The 17,531-nt window shown below is 44.9% G+C and overlaps 1 protein-coding gene across 1 annotated transcript; it reads right to left on the reverse strand.

The window, feature by feature from the left end:
• Positions 1-1,669: 1,669 nt before the first annotated feature.
• Positions 1,670-15,144, reverse strand: CLEC3B (C-type lectin domain family 3 member B). The gene is made up of 3 exons (XM_034760978.1): positions 14,834-15,144; positions 7,379-7,477; positions 1,670-3,813 (listed from the first exon to the last, which is right to left on the reverse strand). The coding sequence occupies exons 1-3, from the start codon at positions 14,937-14,939 to the stop codon at positions 3,413-3,415; spliced, it is 606 nt and encodes a 201-aa protein (XP_034616869.1). The 5' UTR covers positions 14,940-15,144; the 3' UTR covers positions 1,670-3,412.
• Positions 15,145-17,531: the final 2,387 nt, after the last annotated feature.

Below are 17,531 nucleotides of genomic sequence, written 5' to 3' on the forward strand. Positions count from 1 at the left end.
AAAAGACTTAAATTAATTTCCCTGATCATAAATCTGGGCCCCAAGACTTGTCACTTGCATACAGTCAGTGATCAAGTAAGTTAGCCTTCAAAACATGGACAGTATTTGTGGGTGCAGGTATCCCAATATCAAGGGAGCAAGCCGTTAGCGTAGAAAGTCAGACTGTATACAGTGGGGTCACTTATACTGAAGCTGCTTTATAGGGCCTGAGCTTGAGCCATGGTGAGGGTTCTCAGGATCTTGCCCATAATTAAGTTCTAGACTGTTTCAGTGCTCTTGGTAGACTTTCACTCCTCTTGCAGTAAATGGACTTAACTCTATTTTTAGTGAAGTTTTATATCACCATGCTGTGACCAATACGGCATTTTCCTGTAATACCTTTGCAACTACTCTATTAAGTAGTTATGTATCATTGTGGCCCAGGAGTTGTATGTAATGCCATGGGGGAGGGTGACCACAGCTCCTTCAGGAACTAAGAACAGTGAAGAGCAATTAAGCAAATTCACTTAAGCTGTAACATCTCCAGAGAAATACTGCCACCTGGAGAGGCTCACGTTTACTGGTTCAGATTGGGGTCTCCAGAGAGGAACAGACAGAGAAAGGACTTTTGGATAAATAACTTGAGTTTAGGCTGACTGAGGGCCTGCTTTCTGATCTAGGAACCAGACAGGACCTTCTGTCCAAGGAGGGCCTCAATCCTTCCTGGGAAGGATTGGAAGGACCCTACTGAGGCCCCATCAGACTGAGGGGTGACCTCTGGGAAGCTTTTAGCAAGTGTATAGGAACTTTTTCCCCCTCAGTAATTTTTTCATCTTAACAATAAATGTGCTTGCTTATAAAGAGCTGTGTGATGCCAGCAGTCACAGGTTAAGCTGTTCATAGTCTTCGAAGAGAAAGAAAAGTGCAGACTCTGGCCTTTAAGGCAGTCTGGCTTGCTGGGGAAAGCACAGCGTAGGCAGGGAACTGTGAAGCCTGGAAAAACCCCAGTCAGGAGGGAGAGAGACCTGAATCTCTGCCCAGGAGAGGTGATGGCTGAGGGGCTAGGAGCCTAAGTGGATGCCCTCAAGGGACCCTGGAGGGGGAGTACAGATGCAGTGCCTTGACACATGCTAATCCCTTTGGCAGTGCAGCAATTGTTACCCACCAAGCAGGTGTTCAGTTCTGCATTCTAAGGCGGAATGTTGTCTCTTCTCCACTCAGCTGGAGGAAGGAGAGAAGGAAGCAGTCCTAGGAAGGGGAAGCACTAGGAGGTAGACAGAATACTGGGGTGGATGAACCTTTGGTCTGACCCAGTATGGCCATTCTTATGTTCTTATGAATTGTTGGTTTCCATTGTTTGCTGCAGCTACTCCCAGTGTGGAAGGAGGAGGAGTTGGCCTTGAGAGGGCTGCTCCATCTTGAGAGTGAAGACATAGCCTTCCAGAAGCCCCCAGCCACCATTCCTGGGGGTGGATGAGGGGATCAGAGATGGGTCTTTTGCCAGCAGGCCAGTCTATTGTAGTAAAACTTCCCTTATGATGAGGGAAGGAAATCCCAGTTTGCTATAAAAGGGTTCACTGAATGTATCCCCTGTCTTTGTGCATGTGGAATATATAGTATGTGTTTATAGCCTGATAACATAAGGGAGAATCCTGCAAACCATACCATGTAATAGGGTTTTTTCAATCTTTAATGCCTCTGATCCTCACACTGGTCTGGGAAGCGGCTCTGAAAGGAAACGCTAGCAGCTGGAGAAGAAAGCATTCCATTAAAATCAATTGACTTCATTCTCTGAGCAAAGCTATATAGATTTATTTTATAGTCGTGTGAACAGCGGAGAGTTTGGCAGTAGTATGCTCAGAAGTATGCACTGTCTTCCTGTTTGGCCCTCCCTATCAATTCTGAAAGACACCCAGCTCTTGTTGTTTATAAACAAAGCAGTGACTTGAAATATTTCTCCAATGGGCTTTAGAAGAACATGTTACATCTGAGGCCTTTGCATGACAGTGCAAGGAATAAGTAACCTCAACTAAATGGGTTATCATCAAGCACAGCAGACTTAAAGAACCAATGATACATTTGAGCAAACTTTAAGGAAAAACAACTTTATCAAAGCCTCATTAAACTGTCATGGTCCAGGCCTGCCATTATTTTTCCATCATTGCGTCTTTAAAACAAATGTTTCTATTGAAATGTAATCCTCTTCCTAGCAAACAAATACCGAGACCAGATTTTTCAGCTGATGTCAATCATTACAGTTCCACTGTAGCCAGGGGAGCAAACAAAGCTACACTGATTGACACCAGCTGAAACTCTGGCTCTGAGTGGAGAGGCCATTAAGGCAAAGCAACAGATATGAGAGCATTTCGGTTATGCAATCAGATGACAAGAGTCACCTAGGGTAACACAGTCCATTGCCAAAATAGATCACATGATCCTTAAAGTGGCTAAATCTGATTTTCTTAGGATTCAATGATCTTTTATACATCTACAGTTCCCAAAGAGCCCAGCCAATGGCCATATAAACAAACTATATTTTAATGAATGAGTTAGTAAATAATCAGCACTTTCTCCAAAATAAAGCTTCCCGGCGGGATTTTTCAGAAGCACCTGGACTAACCACTCCCATTGAAATCAATTTACTTTAGGCCAGCTCTGAGTTCTTCTGAAAATCCCACCCTTATCCTTTATAGATCAGTCTACTTCTTTCTAATTCGCATGAGGATGTCCTATTATCAGAGGGCTCAACCCTGCCAATGTCACAGTAGTACTTTACTCTGCAAGTAGACTCAATTTTAAAAGTCAAAGTCAGGCAAAAAGAACTGGCCCTACTGTTTGGAACAACATGTTCATCAGCATGAAACTGATTCTGATCTCGATTACAGTGGATTCTGATTTCACTGAATGAAAGCTCAGTCCGTCTCTCCTGACTCCAAACTCCCAGAGTAAGGGGTGCAGGATTGGGCCATGAATTGGCAAGAGGAAAAGATTCGATTAGTTCATGGATAGCTTGATAGAATCAGCAATAATGGAAAGGGAATTGCAGGAAAAGTATCTACAGCAACAATTTAATGAGGCTTATGTAACCTACTTTATGGTTTGCAAAGTTGGAGTGTCGCACTGGTTCTTTATTAAATCACATAAGCCATCCTAATATGTTTCTGATGTAAAAAAATATATCTATAAATCATGCCTTAGTAAGAACAATGCAGCTGCTATGGAGTTGGAAATAGCTTTTAGCCAATTAAAATGCAGCATAGATCTAACGTGCTCTAATGCATTACCAGGCCACGATGACTTTATTTGCAAATAGCTTATCTATTTGTGTATATATATATAATGTATATATTTGCAAATAGATAAACTATTTATATATATTCCTGATGCCAAACAGAATAACCTGGCCTACACGTCAGCAGTAGGAGCCCTGCTGTTACACAATCATGAACTGACACACGTACGGCAATTTATCCTTGCATCTCTTGTCAAACCACTTGCCAATGGCAACCCCTGACAAGGCTGCACAGTTCTCCAGTTTGCCGCCATCTGGCTGGGTGGTGATCTCAGTCTCCCAGTTCCGGTAGCGGATGCTGCTGCCTGTCATGTCCACCCATTTGCCCTCAGCTGCCAGGTCATTGATGCCGAGCCAGACATCTGCTTCTGACCCAATGCTCTTCCTCATGTACTCATATAGCGCGTCGTTTTCATCCCCGTTCTGGGGGGTGCTGAGGGTGCCGCCTTGGGAGATGCAGTCTTCGCTGGCCTCGTGATATGTCTTGGTGTCGGAAAATGCAAGGAAGCACTTGAGGTGAATTTTAGTGCCCTTCAAACACACTAAGAAATGACAAAAAGACAAAGTACAAACAGAAAAGAACATGTTGTAAAGACAGTGCCTGAGAGGGGTCATCAATAGCAAATGTTACAGTTGAATTCAAAATTTCATTCTGAAACCCTGTATAAGAATTGGGTAGTAGTGTATCACTGACAGCCCCCGGTGGTCAGCGGGTGGGGTCGAACCTGGGACCTCTGGAGCTAAATGCATGAGTCTCTACTGCATGAGCTAAAAACCACATGGCTCTTAGCTAAGGCTGTAGCAGACTCATTAATCTCTAGATCAGGAGTTCTCAAACTGGGGGTCAGGATCCCTCAGGGGGTCATGAGGTTATTACATGGGGGGGTCATGAGCTGCCAACCTCTATCCCAAACTCCACTTCACCTCCAGCATTTATAATGGTGTTAAATATATAAAAAGTGTTCTTAATTTATAAGGGGGGGGGCACACTCAGAGGCTTGCTATGTGAAAGGGATCACCAGTACAAAAGTTTGAGAACCACTGCTCTAGATGGCCTAGGTACCATTAGAGGGTGCTACACCAAGTAGGCGTGGGTTACAGTAGCTCTTTAAATAATTTGGAAGCCCTGTAATGGGCCACTCTGTCTCAGGCTGGGTCTACACTACCCGCCTGAATCGGCGGGTAGAAATCGACCTCTCGGGGATCGATTTATCGCGTTCCCATCGGGACGCGACAGTCGATCCCCGAATTGACGCTCTTACTCCACCAGCGGAGGTGGGAGTAAGCGCCGTCAATGGGAAGCCGCAGAGGTCGATTTTGCCGCCGTCCCTACAGCGGGGTAAGTCGGCTGCAATACGTCGAATTCAGCTACGCTATTCGCGTAGCTGAATTTGCGTATCTTAAATCAACCCCCCCCCCCGTAGTGTAGATGTAACCTTACACACAGTGCTGCTCTGACAGGGTATAGATGTCGCGAGGCCTTGTATGATTGTATATAATTAGTAAACATGGTTATGTGGAACCCGCTGTGTCCATGTGCCTTCCAAATTCGCATAGAAAGCAAGAACTCAAATCCCCATTTCCCTTTGTTTTAAGTTGCTCCTAAACTTTCCCAAACAAATTCCTCATGGGCTGAACTTTTTCATGCTTGCTCTCGACCCAACATTGCAGAGTTCTGGAAAACTTGTGCATATTTGATGCAGCTGTTTGAGTTATGCAAGCATAAAAGAGACTCCCTTTTTCACAGGTTTTGATCAGAAATGTTGCACATGCATAACTTAAGCTCTTCAGAAAAATTTCCTCCTTGCCCCATTGCTAAGAACTTTTAAGCTTTCTACTCTCTCACAATGATATAGTTGTTAGTAGAAATTACACATTTTTAAAGTTTTAAGCACTGAAAGCCTCTGGGCACCTTATAAAAAAAACCCTAATAGGAGCCATATTTGAATATTCAAACTGTATTTTAAAGTCCCATTGAACCTGGACTTGTGTCTGAAACCTAAATCTAACCCATATTCTTTTTCAAAGAAGATAATTAGATATGGGACAAAATTATCCTCTTTAATCCACACTGTGGGTCTCAAGTCTATTGCATGTTCTGCCAACGCACCTTCCACTGATGTCGGTGGCAGTTCTTCACATGATATTAGTGTGGAATACTTAGATTGTAAACGCTTTGGAACAGGGACCATCTTTTGCTATGTGTCTATACACGGCCTAGCACACCAGGACTCTGATCCCTGATTTGGGTCCCTAGGCAATAATGTATTAAAAACAATAATAATAAAATATGCTATAGTGACCTGATTGCAATGTGGGTCAGACAAAAGGGTGATGGCTGGCTGCACAGCAAAGAGAAAACTGTGGGAAATATTAAAGTACAGGTGTGACGGGTTCAGTCACAGAGACCCCCTTGGACTGTCACCTGATGTGATGAAACTACCTGTGAGCCTGTTTTCTTTGCCAACTTGAGACTCCAGGGCCCTGTCTTGTTGAGCCAGACACGTTAGCCTGCTGCAACACAGACCCAGGGTCTGAAACACACACCCAAAGCTGCAAACTTAACTGAAAACAACTCAGCAAGTACTCCTGTCTCCAGCTCCCAGACACCCAGCTCCGAATGGGATCCAAACCCCAAATAAATCTGTTTTACTCTGTATGAAGCTTATACAGGGTAAACTCATAAATTGTCCGCCCTCTGTAACACTGATAGATATGCACAGCTGTTTGCTCCCCCAGGTATTAATCACTTACTCTGGGTTAATTAATAAACAAAAGTGATTTAATAAGTATAAAAAGTAGGATTTAAGTGGTTTTAAGTAATAACAGACAGAACGAAGTAAGTTACCAAGCAAAATAAAACAAAACACACAAATTTAAGCCCAATACATTAAGACACTGACTACAGGTAAATCTCAGCCTCAGAGATGTTCCAATAAGCTTCTTTCACAGACTAGACTTCTTCCTAGTCTGGGCCCAATCCTTTCCCCTGGTACAGTACTTGTTAGTTTCAACTCAGGTGGTAACTAGGGGATTTCTCATGACTGACAGCCCCCTTTGTTTTGTTCCACCCCCTTTTATAGCTTTGGCACAAGGCAGGAATCTTTTGTCTCTCTCAATTCCCCACCCCTCCTTCTAAAATGGAAAAGCTCCAGGTTTAAGATGGATTCCAGTTCAGGTGACATGATCACATGTCACAGTAAGACCTCCTTCTTCATTACCTAGTAGCTGAAAGACACATACATAGGAAGGCTTGCAGGTAAACAAATCCATTCACAGTTCATTGATTCTTAATGGCTTCCACTTAACATGTTTACATCAATAATACAAGTTTATATCTTATTCTCCTAACTCCAGACACAGAAATAATACATGCAGACAAATAGGATGAACACACTCAGTAGATCATACGCTTTATAATGATACCTTAGAAGAGACCTTTTGCATGAAGCATATTCTAGTTACATCATATTCATACTTATAAACATATTTCCATAAACATATGGAGTAAAACATCACAACCGGATCCCCTATACTCTATCCCTCTGACCGATGAAGGAAAAATGACCACCTGATTTAGCTTTCTTTGTTGTTGTAGCCGTGTTGGTCCCTAGATATTAGAGAGATAAGATGGGGGAGGTAATATCTTTTATTGGACCAACTACTGTCGGTGAGAGACACAAGCTTTCGAGCTACACAGATCTGAAGAAGAGCTCTGTGAAGTTCAAAAGCTTGTCTCTCTCACCAACAGAAGTTGATCCAATAAACCATATTACCTCACCCATCTTGTCCATCTGATTTAGTGCCACTGTAAAATTCTCAATATATCTAATGAGAAGTTCCAGCATATAAAGAATTATTGAGCCATATATTGTACAATTAATGCAATTAAAAGTCTGAGCAGCTGCATCTGTCTGGAAATGTTGTGAAAATACCACACAGAGCATTAATGTAATTATGAATGCATCATTAATGATGGAATTCTAGCCCAAATACGCCAGGACCTCTCTTAACACCCTTGTCATCATGTACAGAGAGATTGTAACCACATTTTAATTAGCACCAACCTCAAAGCAATAACTGTGTATTCATCAATGAGCTCTTTACCTGTCTGAAGTGCTTGCTTTTCTTTCAGTAAAGCCACCTCCTGGGAGATGTTGTCAATCAAAGCCTTAAGATCTTCAATCATTTTGAGGCTCACACCATCTGTGGAACAAATCAAGAGATGAACACAAACATCTCATGTACATCTAATGAATGCTATTGAGGTTATTAGTGTAACCAGAGCTCCTTCTCTCTCCTCCTTCAAAAGACTCCTTAAAAGACACTGGTTCCCCAATGCATTCTATTGCAGGATGACCACCCGCCACTGCATTTGTATTATAGTGGCCTATACACTACCACCTTGTGCTTGTACAGCATTTGCCCAATGGGGCATGGAATGTGTTACTACTCTGGGACAGTAAAGGGGCAGTGTGTGGAACTATGGATCCAATCCAAAGCCCACTGAAGTCAATAAGAGTCCTTCCGTTGATTTCAATGAGATTTGGATGAATTTTCTGGATCAATAATACAAACAGAAGGGAATTGTCGAAGAAGTCCTTAACAGAGTTCTTCTGGCTCTGTCCATACACTTCAAAGAATTTAAAGGATTAATATGTTCTCAGACGCTTCTGAGCAAGTGTTCTCAGCATGACAGCATGTTCTAATGGTGAAATGCTTCTCAAGTATGTCTCTGTTAGCAGAGCATATCAAGCTTCGGTATCCTTGATGGAGTTGCTTAGAACTGCCTGGATGGGTTCCTCCTGCTTAGAAAACACTGGTTCCTGTGTGTGTGGTTGAGTTGAATCTATTACTAAAACTCATGTATTCTGTTATGTGTTTCACTCTTCAGCCTCTTAAAGACTATTTACTCCATACACTACAATTCTAATAGGGGAATAGCAAGGTCATATGGAAGTTTGAGTGAGAAACAATGGTTACACATGTAGTTAAAGAAACTGTAGAATCCACAAAGTTTGCCGATGAGTGAGAATGAACAAAACTTTCAGGTAGTGAATTCCACACAGCAAAGATTCTTAGGGGAAGAATGGATTTTGGAAACAGTCATTGTGTTCAATAGGGTCCCTGAAATAGTCTTATCTATGCTCAAGGATCCATTTTTCTCCCATTGTTGATGGAATACTGGACACTCACCAGAGGCCATCAGCACTGTTCTCTTGGCTTCCATTCTAGGTGGACAGTACAGAAGAATATGAAGCACTAAGTCCCACTGCACCCCGCTTCTGGAGTCGAGTGCAATTTCCCTGCAGCACTCCTAGCCTCTGCTGGCTTGGAAGCTCAGGACACAAACATGGGAGATTTGGCATGCTCACAGGGCTGGCCCAGTTTATACTTTTTATTATTGCCTGATGTTTTCCGTTTAAAATATGCATGGTCAGCACAAGATCAAACAACATCGCATTGCAACTAATGGCAACTCAAGCAAAACATATTCAGATGGCGTAAATCAACATAGTTGTATTGAAATTAGCGGCGCCATGGTGATTGACACCAGCTGAGGCTCTAGCCCAGAATTTCTATTTTGGAGAATGTATCTCTTACAATCTTTACAGACAGACTAGCCTGAGGGTTTTTAAACTTGTTTCTCCTGTTACTCCATATTCAACCACTTTTCTATTGAAAATCACCTCAGAGAAAACTTTGAACCGGTTCCCAAAGTTTTCCTAGGAGCCCTGGGCAAGGTTAGATCCTCTCTCTCTCTTTCTCCTTCCCCACGACCACCCCTCGGCCAACTAGTTTAGTTTATCTAATGATCCCTATCTACATGCTTCCTGAGCCCCTCCAAATTTCTGAACCCTCCCTCCCCCTCCAAATCTTGTGCTCTTGCTTTTTTCCCATAGGGACAATGGCTTAGTTCATTTTCTTGAAGTGGGGTGTGAAGAACTTTTTGAGAGAGAGGCAAGTCAGAGAGATGAGTTTTACATTTAGTCCTGAAGAGATTGAGGCCTGTAATGGCAGTTGTCTCTTGCGAGCCTGGTCTGTAGCTTTGGTCCAGCTCCTGGGAGAGTCTCCCTTGTCTCTCATGATCATGCGCTGCCCCACACCCCGTTGGATGACACTTCCGTTGCTCCAGTGGAGCGCAGTTCTCATGATAGGCCAGGGTCATGCTGGGAGAGAGGTCTCACTAGTAGCTAGGGCTAGTCCCATAGAACGCTTTGAATGTCATGCCAAAGACCATGAACTGGACTCCGTTTTCAGTAGGAAGCCTGGGTCATTGTGTCTTCACTGCTGTTTTTAGACTGTGAGCTAGATTAAAGCTAGCTGGAGTATGCCGCCCCAAGCTGCAAATCTCACCTTCAGCTGCCATGTGGACGTACCCAGAGAAGGGGAATTTTCTAGTAGTGTTGACTCTGCAGGAGCTGGTCTGACACAGAGTTTGGAGGGAGCAAGAAGCTACGGGGTCTCCACAGGGATGGCCCCTGTCTTCAGTGGCCCCCTAGCGATCCATGAGTTTCATGGATTTTAAGACCAGAAGGGTCTGTGACGAACAGCTGGTCTGATCTCTGGTCCAGATGGGTACTGACCCTCACTGTTAACAATGGGAAGTCTGTTTTTGGGGACCAGATCATTTGGTCCATCTATGGGGATTATATACCTCACTCTCACCAAAGAAGTGATCCAGTGGAGACTCCATGAGGTTTCTCTCCTGATTTTCTGTACCCTATGTGGGGTTTTCTGGGGGTGGGGGTGATCTAGCCTTTAGGAGTGATAAGATTATAAAACAATATTTAGTTCTTCTTTGGTACTCTCCTACCACTCCATTGAAGCCATTTCCCATGTAATTAAATGTGCCATTATCACTAATGTCACCAATCTATGGCTTAGTTAGAGTAATTGCAACTGCTGTAACCAGCTACTAATTGGTACTCTGGTTACTCTCATTAAGAAATAATTGAGCTTTTATCCCTTTGATGTTGCAGCAAACAGGACAATAAGGGGGTGGTATTCACTGTATCTACACAGCTGCTCCCAAGAAACTATTTCTATACCTGTCCTGCCATAAATGTGGTGGTGTTTTTATGGGGGAACCTGATGTGGTAAAAGCAAATGTGACAATCTACGCATGCAGACCATAGGCCAGGTCTATCCCGGAAATGCCGGCTATGGTGAATTGATTAAGTAAGCAGAGTTACTACCTGAGAGCAGTTGGAAAGCAACATTGAAAGCCCTATAAAAGACGAGCAGTGAAGATTATCATGTGTCATGAATAGGAAACAAAAGCATCAAGAGGAGTATATTGAGCTGCTTTAATCATTGCTCAATTAACTTTAATGGGTTCCATTAACGCTGAAGCATTAGTTATTATTTTGGTACCTTTGAGGAAAACACATCGTGGGAAACTTCCCATTAATACAGCTGCTTCTGTAAGGGAGCCTCTCTAGCAATGTAAGGGCTAGTAGCCTTAACCCAACATACGACCACGAAAAGAGGAAGGATGGTTTTATGGCTAAAGCACAGGAGTTCTGGCGTCTAATCCTGGCTCTGCCACAAACACTATGTGTGGTTCTTGGGGAAGTTACTTGTCTTAACCCCTCTATGCCTCACTTCCTCCATCTGCACAGGGTGACAGCAATTCTCCCTCAGAGGGTGTTGTGAGGCTTAGGGCTCGTCTGCACAGGGCATAATTCCCGAATCAAGCCCTGTGTGAGGACTTAAGCTGAAATAAAAGTGTTAGAGTTATACACAGCTGATATTCTACCATCCATGAATTTTTATGACCCTGGATGGCAGTACTTGCAGAGAGAGCAGAAAAGGCAGTGGAATTCTTTGCACATGGGATGTGTTCACATTATAGTTGAAAGATGCTTATCATAAACACCCAGCTGTTGTAGCAAGGTACTACATGACTTCCCTGACCACTGTGGATAGCAATATTTTCTGATAACTTTTCTAGCCAGACTCGTCTATAACCCACTCCTCATTGAGCCACAGCACGGTCATATAATGTGGTTTGAACAGTTCTCACAGAAAATAATCTCCACACTGATCAGGGAAGCCATGCTAAAACCCTTAAACTGAGTTTTTGCCATTGAAATACAGCCGATGAAAAGTATCTTCTAAAGCTAGCAAATGTAAATTCTGGTGGCTAGCATTCTCCTGGTGGGAACTGCTTACAGCTCAATTTGTGACTGACATGCCTCAACATGTTTGAAGATCTGCTTCACAGAAGTGCTTGCTAGCCACATCTCTTGAGCTGTGATTTTTTCAAAGCTGCCTAGAGGATTTGGACACCCAGTTCCCATTAATTTTATTGGGAATTAGGCATCCAAATCCCTAGAATCTATTTTAGTAGGTGCTTCTATTACCCCATCACTGTAGTGTCTGAGTGCCTCATGAACTTTAATGCCATTATCCTCACAACACCCTAGTGAGGGAGGGAAATACCATTATCTCCATTTCATAGATGGTGAATTCAGGCCCAGGGAAAGTAAGGCTTTGTCTACACCAGGGGTGGGCAAACTATGGCCCACGGGCCAGATCCGGCCCTGTCAGGGCTTTGGATACAGCCCACAGGATTGCCACTCCTGTGGCGCCATAGGTCCTGCGCCACTCCCAGAAGCGGCCGGCACCATGTCCCTGCGGCCCCTGGGAGAGGGGGGCCAGAGGGCTCCACGCACTGCCCTCGCCTGTGGGTACCTCCCTCGAAGCTCCCATTGGCCAGGAACGGGGAACTGTGGCCAATGGGAGCTTTGGGGGAGGTACCCACAGGCGAGGGCAGCACGCGGAGCCCTCTGCCCCCCTCCTCCCCCAAGAGCCACAGGGACATGGTGCTGGCTGCTTCCTGGAGCGGCGCAGGGCCAGGTCCAGGGCAGGCAAACAGGGAGCCTGCCCTGGCCCCGGTGCACACTGCTGTCATCCTGGAGCCACTCCCTGGAGCCCGGAGCTCGCACCCTGAACCCTCCTACACCCTGCATCCTAACCCCCTGCCCTGAGCCCCCTGCCACACCCCAACCCCCTGCCCTAAGCCCCCTGCCTGCACCTCAAACCCCTGCTGCACCCCAACCCCCTGCCCTGAGTCCTCTGCTACACCTCACATCCCTTCTGCACCCCAACCCCCTGCCCTGAGCCCCCTCCCGCAATGCAGGGCCGCCCAGAGGGGGAGGCAAGTGGGCCAATTTGCCCCAGGCCCCGCAGGGACCCCCATGAGAGTTTTTCGGGGCCCCTGGATCGGGGTCCTTCACTCGCTCCGGGGGCCCCGGAAAACTCTCGTGGGGCCTGGGCCGCCGGAGCTTCTTCCGCTTTGGGTCTTCGGCAGCAATTTGGCGGCGGGAGGTTCTTCCGCCCCGGGACCCGCTGCCGAAGTGCCGGTCTTCGGCGGCAATTTGGCAGCGGGGGCCCCCTGCCACCTGAATCCTCTGGGCAGCCCTGCCACACTGTGCACCCCTCCTCTGCCCCAACCCCTTGCCCTCAGCCCCTTCCTGCACACCCTCGGGCCAAAAAGTTTGTCCACCCCAGGTCTACACTAAAAGCACTACAGCACTGATGCAGTGGTGCCACTGTAGCGCGTCTGGTGAAGACGCTCTATGCCAATGAGAGAGAGCTCTCCCGTTGGCATAATTTCTCCACCTCCCCCGAGAGGCGGTAGCTATGTCAGAGGGAGAAGCTCTGTCCACACCGGTGCTTAGGTCATTGTAACTTACGTCACTCAGGGTGTGGATTATTCACACCCCTGAGCAACATAACTTATACCGAAGTAAGTGATAGTGTAGACAAGGGCTAAGGGTATGTCTCCACTGCAATGCGGGGTGTGGTTGAAGCTCAGGTAGGTATAGCCGCACAACCTTTAACCTAGCTACCACAGCTTGAAGGGGTTTCCGTCATATACAGGGTTCACAGTTTGGTTCAATGGCTCTCAGCACCCCCACTGTACAAATTGTTCCAGCACCCCCTGAGTATAGACAGGGCCGGCTCCAGGCACCAGCTTGGCAAGCAGGTGCTTGGGGCAGCCACTCCGGAGAGGGGCGGCAGGTCCAGCTATTCGGCGGCAATTCGGCGAACGGTCCCTCACTCCAGCTCGGAGCGAAGGACCTCCCGCCGAATTGCCGCCGCAGATCGCGGCTTTTTTTTTTTTTTGGCTGCTTGGGGTGGCAAAAACCCTGGAGCCGGTCCTGAGTATAGAGGTGATTGGTCATGAATTTACACCTCATTGTTTCAGTTTCGTAACTTTTTTCCTCCCCTTTCTTTATTGAAATCATTGAAAATGAAAAAAATCTTTGACCGAAAACTGCTAGAGGACAAAAAAAAGTTTTGGAGTTTTTGGAGGAAAGCAGACATTTTCAATGAAAAATTTCATTCCATTGAAGAAAATTGTGATGGAAAAATTTTAACCAACCCTACTGAAGAGCCCAGTTGTCAGCAAACAGTTACAAAGAGAAAAATCCATTGCTATAACGAGTGAAGCAAAATTCCTTTGAGAAACACAAATGCACCTACTGGTACAAGTTGGGGGGACAGGAGGGGATGCAACACATACACATGCCCTGCACCAGTGGAGGTGAGAGAGTGTTTTGGACCCTTACTGCGATATTTTTTAAAAAATAAACATGATTAGGGACTTTACTGAAAGGCCAAGCACAAGGAAAAGCTCATTCAATTACAAACTTCTGAGGAAAAATCACCAAACTGGGAAGAGGCTACAGAAAATGACTGGCCAAGTAAATGGTTTGTTTAAACATCTTCTTCTTTCAGGTTTGCTCCAAGATGAAAATCCCATGTTTAAAACGAATTCAAATATCTGTAGCAACAGTCTGACACATCTGTGAAACTGTCTTCCCCAAAGTATTTCCCCACAAATTCTAAGGGCTGGAGTGAGCTCACAGTAGTCATCAGATACTCACCCCAGTTGTTCTTCAATTATTTGTATTGTGCAGAAACAGGGACTGGTGAGTAAACCCCAGTGCATTTATTTTTCTATACACTATCTGCTAATGATTACTCTTTACTAGATGTAGCTGAAGTACAACTTAATATACACTTGAGGCAAATGTTTTAAAATAGGATTTGGAGACCACTGCTGGTATTTGTTACGAAAGTTATATAATCATAGACATTCTGTACTTCCTCTGTTTCTTGGAGTAAATATTCTGTCTACTCTGCCTCTGAATTTACATCAACTCTTTTCCTTCTGTCATTTTATTTTCCTCTTAAAATGGAATGGGGGAGATTAAGGATCATTAAAATGAGATTTTTATGCAGGAAAAAATGGTAGAAACATAGAGATAATATATATAGTATGTTGCTATCTGAATTTTAGAACAAATGGTTCACTATGGGGACAGCTTGTAGAATTTAATAGAAGACAATAACTTTGGGAAGATTTTTTTTTTTAACTAAGCAATAGAATTTAAATTTCCTTGCTATAGAATTCTGCAGGATGCGTCAAAAATCTTGTAGGAAAAAAAAAGCTGATGCGCTATTAAAGTCTATATGTTTTTAGAATGATTTTGATAAAATGCTGTTAAATACAGGCCCACCAAATGAACCTTCCCAGCTCCCTACCTTTCTTGGAGCTCGCTGGCTTTTGCTTGAATGTGGAAGCTTGCTGGACTGTAACCTGCACAAGGCAAAAGAGGTATAGAAGCAAGCAGGCGCCTCGAAACTCCATTCTGCTGCTGCTCCTGACCGAGTGGATTTGGAGTGGCGTTGATCTGCCCTGAGCCAGCCTTCTTAACACAGGCTTTAATCAAAAATGTCTGTGCAAGAAATCCTTCCAAACTCGCTCACAGCATTCCAGGGACAAGAGGGAGAAAGAATTCCACTGAGAGCTGGGACAAATGCAGTATCCTGGGCTTAGAGAAAGTTCAGAGAATTCCAGTGGACAAAAGAAAAAAGGAATGATTCTTTTATTTCTTAGGATGTTTTTTTTAAGCACGTCAGATTGTGAGGCACATTAACCCTGGTTAGTGATTTAAAAATATAGATGTTTATTGTGTCCTGAATGATTTCCTGTGGATTTCAGTGAAGCTCTAAGGGATCGATCCTGTGTTCCTTATACATCCCAAACTCCCATTGGAATCACTGGGAGTTCAGGATGCAAAATGAGTGTAAATTTGGCTTCTAAGGCTATAGCTGGGACCCCCAGATTGTCCCCTCCCAGGAGGATACCCCACAGGGTTCCTTTCAGCAGGAAAACATCAGGAGGGTCTCATCATGGTATTTCCCCCAAATTGTTTGGCATGGGCTGCCCCTTGACTGCAACAAAGTGAGATTCCCTGATACTAGAAGCCAGGGCCATTCACACGGAAGCCCCATGCCTCCATGTTGTCCATCTGCCCCCTTTCAGCTCTCTAACTCTCCACCATGGCTTTCTCTGCAGGCAGCAACCCTCTGTTGCCATGAGAAGTGGGAGTTAGAGGAGAAGAGTGGAGAACAAGTATTGTTCCGTCTCCTCAGTGCCTAGGGAACCATCTCCCAAGTTAATATAGTTGGACCAGCTTCTGAGGGGTGGGATTCCCCAGGGGGTTGAGGTGAGGAACAATGTGTTTCCATCATCCTTTCCTCTCCCGATTCCACCCCCTCACATGTGCTGGCTCACTATGTCCAGGAAGAATGGGAGATAATGCCATGAAGGGGCCTGGTCCCTTTCCCCCTTCATTTGGGCCAGAGGAGCCTGCAGCTGCACAAGGCCTGATCTGGCTCTAGAGCATTTAGTACAATTTTCAACATAGTTTTGTATTGGTAAATGATAAAATCATAGAAATGTAGCTCTGGAATGGACCTCAATAGGTCATATGTTCCAGTCCCCTGCACTGAGTCAGGCTTCCCCCTATCCACAAGGCTTGTCAAAGGAGGACATTAGATTTCTTCAGCCAGTTTCTCAAGTATTCTAGGATGTATTTCATCAGGCCCTGCCAACTTGAAGAAAACTAACTTGTTTAAGTAATTCTTAACTTGTTGTTTCCCTATTTTAGCTTCAGATCTTGTCCCATTTATACCGATGTTCACTATGTTAGTTGTCTGATCACTGCTAACTTTTTTTGGTAAAAACAGAAACAAAAAAGGCATTTAACACATTGTCTTTCCCTCCTCATTGAGTAATAGGCCTACGCTGCTTGGCCTTCCTCTTGCTTCTAGTGTATTTGTAAAATGTTTTCTTGTTGCCCATCAGTGAAATCCTTGCTGATCTTAAATGCAAAAAGAAAGCTTACAAGAAGTGGAAGATTGGACAAATGACCAGGGAGGAGTATAAAAATATTGCTCAGGCATGCAGGAGTGAAATCAGGAAGGCCAAATCACACTTGGAGTTGCAGCTAGCAAGAGATGTTAAGAGTAACAAGAAGGGTTTCTTCAGGTATGTTAGCAACAAGGAGAAAGTAAAGGGAAGTGTGGGCCCCTTACTGAATGAGGGAGGCAACCTAGTGACAGAGGATGTGGAAAAAACTAATGTACTCAATGCTTTTTTTGCCTCTGTCTTCACAAACAAGGTCAGCTCCCAGACTGCTACACTGGCCAGCACAGTATGGGGAGGAGGTGACCAGCCCTCTGTGGAGAAAGAAGTGGTTCAGGACTATTTAGAAAAACTGGATGAGCACAAGTTCATGGGGCCGGATGCACTGCATCTGAGGCTGCTAAAGGAGTTGGCGGATGTGATTGCAGAGCCATTGGCCATTATCTCTGAAAACTCATGGCGATCGAGGGAGGTCCCGGTTGACTGGAAAAAGGCTAATGTAGTGCCCATCTTTAAAAAAGGGAAGAAGGAGGATCCACGGAACTACAGGCCAGTGAGCCTCACCTCAGTCCCTGGAAAAATCATGGAGCAGGTCCTCAAGGAATCAATTCTGAAGCACTTAGAGGAGAGGAAAGTGATCAGGAACAGTCAACATGGATTCACCAAGGGCAAGTCATGCCTGACTAACCTAATTGCCTTCTATGATGAGATAACTGGCTCTGCGGATGAGGGGAAAGCAGTGGATGTGTTATTCCTTGACTTTAGCAAAGCTTTTGATACGGTCTCCCACAGTATTCTTGCCAGCAAGTTAAAGAAGTATGGGCTGGATGAATGGACTATAAGGTGGATAGAAAGCTGGCTAGATCGTCAGGCTCAATGGGTAGTGATCAATGGCTCTGTGTCTAGTTGGCAGCCGGTTTCAAGCGGAGTGCCCCAAGGGTCGGTCCTGGAGCCGGTTTTGTTCACTATCTTCATTAATGATCTGGAGGATGGCGTGGACTGCACTCTCAGCAAGTTTGCAGATGACAC

Source organism: Trachemys scripta, chromosome 2 (genome assembly GCF_013100865.1).
Source record: "Trachemys scripta elegans isolate TJP31775 chromosome 2, CAS_Tse_1.0, whole genome shotgun sequence".
NCBI lineage: Eukaryota > Metazoa > Chordata > Testudines > Emydidae > Trachemys > Trachemys scripta.